This window comes from Phanerochaete carnosa (genome assembly GCF_000300595.1).
Source record: "Phanerochaete carnosa HHB-10118-sp unplaced genomic scaffold PHACAscaffold_146, whole genome shotgun sequence".
NCBI lineage: Eukaryota > Fungi > Basidiomycota > Agaricomycetes > Polyporales > Phanerochaetaceae > Phanerochaete > Phanerochaete carnosa.
The window spans coordinates 1-6,901 of NW_006767773.1; the positions used below are offsets into that span (position 1 = coordinate 1).

At 56.3% G+C, this 6,901-nt stretch overlaps 5 protein-coding genes across 5 annotated transcripts; 2 read left to right on the forward strand and 3 right to left on the reverse strand.

Annotated features, from left to right (window-relative positions):
* Positions 1-15: 15 nt before the first annotated feature.
* PHACADRAFT_189010 (uncharacterized protein) lies at positions 16-590 on the reverse strand (the record flags this gene model as incomplete). Its single annotated transcript, XM_007402413.1, has 2 exons — positions 373-590; positions 16-310 (listed from the first exon to the last, which is right to left on the reverse strand). Coding segments are annotated over exons 1-2 (453 nt in total), but the record flags the coding sequence as incomplete, so codon positions are not given.
* Positions 591-653: 63 nt separating this feature from the next.
* PHACADRAFT_214562 (uncharacterized protein) lies at positions 654-1,627 on the reverse strand. The gene is made up of 3 exons (XM_007402414.1): positions 1,597-1,627; positions 1,436-1,540; positions 654-1,389 (listed from the first exon to the last, which is right to left on the reverse strand). Exons 1-3 carry the CDS (start codon positions 1,599-1,601, stop codon positions 747-749), a joined length of 753 nt encoding a protein of 250 aa, XP_007402476.1. The 5' UTR covers positions 1,602-1,627; the 3' UTR covers positions 654-746.
* Positions 1,628-1,874: 247 nt separating this feature from the next.
* Positions 1,875-2,809, forward strand: PHACADRAFT_107836 (uncharacterized protein; the record flags this gene model as incomplete). The annotated part of the gene is made up of 5 exons (XM_007402415.1): positions 1,875-1,934; positions 2,000-2,100; positions 2,156-2,213; positions 2,269-2,545; positions 2,688-2,809. The coding sequence occupies 5 exons, from the start codon at positions 1,875-1,877 to the stop codon at positions 2,807-2,809; spliced, it is 618 nt and encodes a 205-aa protein (XP_007402477.1).
* Positions 2,810-3,333: 524 nt separating this feature from the next.
* On the forward strand, positions 3,334-5,701 carry PHACADRAFT_265938 (uncharacterized protein). The gene is made up of 13 exons (XM_007402416.1): positions 3,334-3,525; positions 3,580-3,599; positions 3,682-3,696; positions 3,752-3,790; positions 3,845-3,887; positions 3,948-3,980; positions 4,102-4,134; positions 4,193-4,219; positions 4,289-4,327; positions 4,379-4,471; positions 4,538-4,664; positions 4,726-4,881; positions 4,938-5,701. Exons 1-13 carry the CDS (start codon positions 3,414-3,416, stop codon positions 5,179-5,181), a joined length of 981 nt encoding a protein of 326 aa, XP_007402478.1. The 5' UTR covers positions 3,334-3,413; the 3' UTR covers positions 5,182-5,701.
* Positions 5,702-6,187: 486 nt separating this feature from the next.
* On the reverse strand, positions 6,188-6,901 carry PHACADRAFT_107842 (uncharacterized protein; the record flags this gene model as incomplete). Its single annotated transcript, XM_007402417.1, has 2 exons — positions 6,188-6,738; positions 6,792-6,901. Coding segments are annotated over 2 exons (661 nt in total), but the record flags the coding sequence as incomplete, so codon positions are not given.

Below are 6,901 nucleotides of genomic sequence, written 5' to 3' on the forward strand. Positions count from 1 at the left end.
TGCCTCCTCCGTGACCTGCTCTTGTCCGCACTCGGGATCGTCGCGTTGAACCCTCGGAGCAGGCTGACATTCTGCGCGATGCCCTGGGGCTCCGGGACCTCCTCGTCGAGCAGCTCGTCCGTCGCCTCGACGATCTGCAGGTCACGCGACGTCATCCGCCGGCTGTTCACCGTGAGCCGCAGTGGTGCACGGCCGAGGGCCGCAAAGTCCATCGTCGAGATTGCGCCGGTGCTGCTCGCGATGGCGTCTCGTTTTGCGGAGGCGTTGGCGACGCCGTTGATCATCCTCGGCGTCATTATCACCGGTGCCACTACACAGAAGGAGTCTCACTTTGAACTTTGGGGCTATAGCAGCTTTGTGAAGGAGACGTACTGTCTGAGAGTAGTTTGCTTGTATCAGACCTGCGCGACGTAAACGGGGAGAGGATGGCATGCGACATGGCGTCGAGCCTACTGCGTGCAGAGGTGCCTTCGGCGAGGTCCTCGACGGCGGCACGGGGCTCCCGCCTTTTGCTGGAGCTGGATGCGGCCATGGTCGGGCAAGAGTGGTTTGAAAGCGCAGGTCGACCGTTCGCGTCCAACGCGGTAAGCGTACCAGGGTCGGCAGTCTCCGGCACGCTTTGCCATGACGGCCGCTCCTCAAATCACACGCGCGGAAGCAAAAGCCACTCTAGCGTAAAGATACATGCGTTGCGGATATTAGGTATGTACACTAATGTAGTATGCAAAAGACAGTTATGGTATTCCCTACGGTGACCGCGGCCAGCTGAAGTCTACGATCATGTCAAAGCCATACGGCCGCAAGTCGTACTGTTTAAAGAAAGAGCCCGGTTCTGCGTTCGCTTCGTTTTCAGCTGCACGCAACGAGTAAGTCATCGGCGGTGGGGTATCCGGTGGGACGTCGACCGTTGACGTGGCAGTCGAGTTTGCGGCTATGTCAAGGCCGTTCGATAGGCCAAGCTTGCGCTGAACCGCGGAAAAAGTACCGGCAGTGCTCGAGAGAACGCTGAAGCCCGACGTCGCGTTTGATTTCACCGCCGAGTTGTCCTCCAAGTCCAAAGTCTCCGTGGCCGACTGAGAGTTGTTCATACCCCGGTCCGTCCACCTCTGCTCCAGCTCCGTCTTCAGCTTCTCCACGCTGCTCCATTCCCATCGTGTCGAGTTGAACGGCTCAAAAAAGCCCATGGACAACTCGCACCAGCAGCGGTCGGCGATGGGCATTGCGGCAGGAATTAAATCGGCAGGGAGATCGGGCACGCGCGATAGCAGTGCCTCGCCGAAGGTCGTTATGCTATCGGACCAGGGTTTGCTAAGCGGTGTGTCAAGAGATATTGGAGGCCAGTAGCACGAAGCCATAAACATGGCGGATAGCAGCATTATGCAGTAAAAGCTACGACGAATTAGACAACGCTGATTGCGAGGATAAGACCACATACCATGGCCTAGCGTGCAATGTCGTGGAGAGCAGAAAGAGTACAAGAAAGTATGGTGGGGCGATGGGCAAAGGTAAGAGCACCAGTGGCAAGTACCATCGCGTACACCTGTAAACCCGTAAGTCCTTCTGAGAATATCGGAGCAGAAGGGTGCATATACAGACCACATCGACTGGAATAATGTGCTACTGCAAGGAAGTGTGCCACGAACAGTAAAGGTTGTGACGAAGAAACCAAGGTGTCTTGAAGCGCCGGAAAGTTCAGTGATCCATAACTCAGCACGTGCTACAAAGCGCTTATATCAAATGACGCCCATGGACTAAGCGTCTGCGCGTACGCGTGTTCTGCACCGTTCTGGAGGCTTCCACCCCCTCAAACGAAGCTTTATTTCGCCGCCGTAAACGACGAGCAAACACCCACTCACATCCCGCAAAAAAAAAAGATGCCGACTCATCCAGAAGTACTGTGGGCTCAGCGCAGCTCCGAGTCCGACGAGACCAAGGTGTGTCTGCATCGCATGCGCGATCGCGTTGGCCTTGCTGATTGCGCTCGCGTTTGTGTCTGCAGAACGTCCTTTTTCTTACCATAAACTTGCCCGACATCAAATCTGAGAGCTTGAAGTACGAGCTCACGCCGACTTCGCTCTCGTTTGCTGCCACGGCGGGAGCGTAAGTGTACGGCGCTTTGCATTCAAAGCCTCACGCTGAATACATGGCTCTGCAGGCAGGAAGCGAGGGACTATGAGCTCAAGCTTGACTTGTTCGAGGAGGTTGACCCCGAGGTACATAATCTCATTGCGCCTAAAGGCATACGTCATACTGAAGTGCTCCATGCAGCAATCAAAGAGTCATCTGACAAGTCGCTCGTTCACGATAGTCCTCCGCAAAAGGGAGAAAAAGGCAGGCTACTGGCAGCGCCTCACGAAGGAAAAGATCAAGACGACGTACATCAAGACAGACTTTAGCAAGTGGGTCGACGAGGACGAGCAGGATGGCGACACTACTGCAACGGCGGATGACTTTGATATGGGCGGCATGGGCGGCATGGGCGGAATGGGTGGAATGGGCGGAATGGGAGGTATGGGAGGCATGGGCGGAATGGGTGGAATGGGAGGTATGGGAGGCATGGGAGGCATGGGAGGCATGGGAGGTATGGGCGGCATGGACTTTGAGCAGGTAAGCTCGGCTCAACATGACACGCTGTGCGCACGAGCTGACAACGTTCGTTCAGATGATGAGCTCCATGGGCGGCGCAGGCGGCCTCGGTGGCCTCGGCGGGGGCGCCGGCGAACCGTCAGGGGCAGCGGGAGACGACTCTGACGGCGAGGATGACGGTGAGGGTCCGCCGCCACTGGAGGAGGCCGAGTCCAAGGCATGAACCGGCAGAGACGGTAGAACAAGTTAATAATCACGTCGTGTATTACGCTGCAATGACAATTTCTTGGTGCTCACGAGGGTTCGGGCAGGGCCGACGTGACATAAAATTATAAATTGCGTCCAGGAGGGCAGCTAGAAGACGTGGATATCGTAAGAGGAGGACAGACGACGTCGGACTGTGGACAGCGTGTGCTGCACATAAGCTATGTCCCCAGGCCGGCGGAGGATAAAGGTTCTAGTACGAGGGGTCGGATGTTGACCGATCGTACGGTTGCATCTTGGAGATCGGCGGGTGGAAGGCACACTATAGTTTATATGGACAAATTAGCCATCTACCGCGCTGATGCGTTCCTGTGAAAGGACGATGATGATTCGCCTGATTCTCCGGCCTACGTCAAACAGCCGTATGGCTGGTCCACACTTTCTGGCGACCGGCACGCAGCCATCGCTTACCGCACCAATTGCCAGAGTCTCCGACCTATAAAGCTCCCAGTCCTCCTCCTCCGACGCCTTTCCCGCCCCGCCCATGTACCTGTTCGCTCTTTATTGAGTCCCTCCCCCTCCTTCCCCTCCCCTTTCCTTTTCACCAGGACTCGCCAGCCTGCATGGATGGGGCCGGCTCCAGTCTCAGCTCGTCGGTCGTACGGTACTTCTATCTGAAGCAGGTCACATCGTACGCGGCCACTTCTTCGATGGTCTTGCTCCTGCAAGAGTTCTGTGAGTCAAACACCCTTCCCGTCGTCGGCCTCTTTTGTTCTGACCCTGCCCCAGTGTCATCTTTCAGCCAGGAGGTGAGCGCCCTGCCGTGGGAAGATCCATTTTTGTGATCTGCCAGACGCTCAAACAACCCTTTGATCCGCTTTTCCGGTCCAGGTGCAGCTCGTCTGGGTAATTAGCGTCCGTGTGTGCGCGCGCCCAGCCCTCCTCACAGAGTTTTCTGCAGCTCTCACCATGGTCGTCGTCCAAAATAGTGTACCTCGTCGCAAGTGTCTTGTTCCCATTCATCCCGCCTACCGACCTAACAGCCAATTTTTAGAACCGGTACTCGTCCATCCTGATGGCCTCCACGTACTTGCTCAGTGCGCCTACTTTCATGACAACCCTCCCCCGAGGATGACCCGCTGATTCAATCGTTTTAGCTCTTTTTTTCGGCGCGCACACTTCCGCCAGGTATGTGTCCGAAATTTTATCTGTGAGTCTGGTCAACTGACTTTTGTCGGCTCCGGTAGATGTCAGTACCCTTACTCTACCTCCCGCGCCCATCGGCACTGATCGGCTCCTTTTTTTCAACAGGCGAGGTTCTTGGAGTCATAAACGGCTGGCAGTGTACGTGGTTACAGCTGCCGGCTCCGCACAATTTTGATTGATTGCACTGCCCATTTAGCTTGGATCAGTACATCTTTGGTCCAACGTGAGTAACCGCAGAAATGGTGATTTCTATCTCGGCCGCGTTCTCAAGCCGCGCACTCTCCTCCACCAGTAGTCCTGCAGATTTGGCTGTATGCTCTGTACAATCATAGTGAGTGGCCCACGCGTCCGGCCGCTAACACCTCTGACCGTTGTCCTGCAGATCGACGACCCCTCTACGTTGTCAGCTTCGTTTATGCCGTCCTCACTTTCGCGGTATTAGCGACCGTCATGCCTTTTGGTGGGAAGATCCGCTGTGAGTGCTCCCGCCGCCATTGATTTCGTTCTCGCAGCGCCCTGACCTACCACTGTGCGGGTCCAGTCGTTATGTTCTACCCGATCTGTGTTCAGGCTCTTGCTTCCAGTTCTGGGGATTCAGATGATTCGCCGACACTCCAGGTTGATCTCGACAGCACGACCAAGTTTCCGGACTGGATCCTGGGTCTCGTGTACGTGCAGTCGGTTGCTGTTCGCGCAGCAGGTGCTTAAGTGCTTACAAACGACACGCAGGTTGACGTGGTCCATGTTCACGGTCCTTCTCCTGGTGCTTATTGCGTACAAGGTGTGGCGAACCTTTCGGCGGCAGGCCCTCCCTGGAGGGCATGACGACGAAGGTGGGGGCCTCGCCTACATCCTTGTTCGCGATTCACTTTGTTACGGTGGCATGTAAGTGGCCTCATCGCCTGCGACAACCCACTCAGAAGCTGATGTGACGCCGACAGTATCTTCATGGTTGTTCTTACGAATGTAGCGATGACCATCTTCGCGCCCACGGCCCTGTACCCGGTTGGTTACGGTTTCGGCGTTGTCCTGCCCTGCATCCTGAGTTCGCGGATACTGCTCAACCTCAGGGAGTGGGAGAAGTACAGAGAGGACCGTGTCGATGTGCAGGACGTGAACCTTAGCGAGTGGCCGACCATGTTCCATCTCACGGACCACCACCACCACTCGGACTCGAGCGATTGAATACAATTTAGTGTTTTTGGAGCGTACCTTGCGTCGCCGCTTCGTCCGCTGCCGCCGGCGCTGTCTCCCGCGGGAGAACCACGCATAGCCTGCCGCGCCGATTAGGTGTGTCAACATGCCTGTCCCGTTAGCGGCGCTGTCCATTCAATTGCTGCGCCTGCAGCAACCACGGGGGTACCCTTCACGCACGCCGACGTGGCGTCGAAGCCCACAAGTGACCCCGAAAGCAAGATTGACGGCTAGTACCCCGGGTGCGATTGTTCAAAAGGCCATAAGCGGTGTTCCTGGGCAGCCGTAGTAGTGCCGCACCGTTTCCTGCTGACAACGGCATCAACGAGGCTTGGGCAGGAAACCCCGCCAATCCAAGAAGCGTTAGCGAGCAGGAGCACGGACATAATCACGCGTAGGCGAGGGTAGAGCGCTAAGGGTCAGTCCACCGTGTACAATTTTTTTGCTCGTACGTTTTCCGATATGATAGCTGTTGTCGGTACCCCCTGTTGTCAATAAACGTCTGTGTCCCGGTTCGTCCGTTGTAGCTTATTCGGTGCCGGATAGATGCCCTGCCCGTTCGGCCTTCCTTCGCCGCTTGGTTTACCCATGAATCTAGACAATGTCTGTCTATTTTCTGCTTTCGCGCGGCCCTCGTCCGATAACGGGCAGCGGCGGGTGGCCCCGTCGATGCAATATCTCCGAAATGTTCGGAATGTTCCTTTGTGTCGTAAGGTTCCTACCTCATCAGACACACTGGCATGCACTTGAGACCAAACGGGACGTGTGAGGTCAAGCTTTTCAGCAATCTTCCATGTGCAAATGAACCATTGGTGCAATCGCACCGCGCAGTTGCCGATATTGTCCGTCCCGCGCCCGCTGTCTTGGGCGCCCCTCAAATCAACTTGCGGGTAGTTCCACTGCCGTACTGGAGCAAGAGACAATGCAGGGCTAATATTACACCGAATAACACAAGATGTAGGAATGTGAACGGTGAGATCACGATCTGTTCACAGCCTCACAGCCGCCTGACAGACCAAGCCATGATGTGCACCTTCACGCCCTCTGGCATGTCCCTCCGCTGGACCTCCTTCAGCACGGCCCTCGTCTCGATCTTGCTCTCCCCAAATACCCCTTTCCAGAGCGTCTTCCAGCTCTCTGGATTGTGGCAGAACATGGGTAAGCCCTCGGTGTTCGGGCGCGCACTCTCGAGGCGCAGGCCCTTCTCGGGCCTCCCGATATGTGACCCGAAGATGAACGAGCCCGGCGCGGGTACGAGTAGCGACGCAAGGCGGCTTGCGAGCTCGCTCTGGCGCTCCCCGTCGAAGAGGTGGAAGAACGAAGAGGCATAAATCACCGAAACTCTCCCGCGGAGCGGTGTGAGCGAGGTCAGGGCAGACAGGTCCACTGGTTGCTCACTGCCCGCTGCCGGGGTATCCAAAGACTTCAAGGTCGCAATGATTCCACTGTATGTGAGGAAGGTGTCGTCGAAGGCATCACTTGCAATGAACTTGACCGGGAATGACTCGGGCGTGGATTTGAACACTTTGTGGCCTATGCCCCAGAACTCTGTTGGTAACACGCTCAGCTGAAGGCCGCTACCAAGGCTCGGGTACGCTTACCAGGATGGAGGTCCGAGGCGATGATTTGATTGGCTGGGAATCCGTCCAAGACAACCTTCCTAGTGTCATGGCCAACACCGCAGCCAACGTCGAGAAATAGCACGCCCGGG

Coding starts and splice junctions, on each gene's coding strand:
- PHACADRAFT_265938 (XM_007402416.1), top strand. CDS start 3,414: ATGGATGGGGCCGGCTCCAGTCTCAGCTCGTCGGTCGTACGGTACTTC. Junction 3,981..4,101: donor CGCGCACACTTCCGCCAGGT/ATGTGTCCGAAA, acceptor TTTTTTCAACAG/GCGAGGTTCTTGGAGTCATA. Junction 4,665..4,725: donor GACTGGATCCTGGGTCTCGT/GTACGTGCAGTC, acceptor AACGACACGCAG/GTTGACGTGGTCCATGTTCA.
- PHACADRAFT_214562 (XM_007402414.1), bottom strand. Junction 1,390..1,435: donor ACATTGCACGCTAGGCCATG/GTATGTGGTCTT, acceptor AATTCGTCGTAG/CTTTTACTGCATAATGCTGC.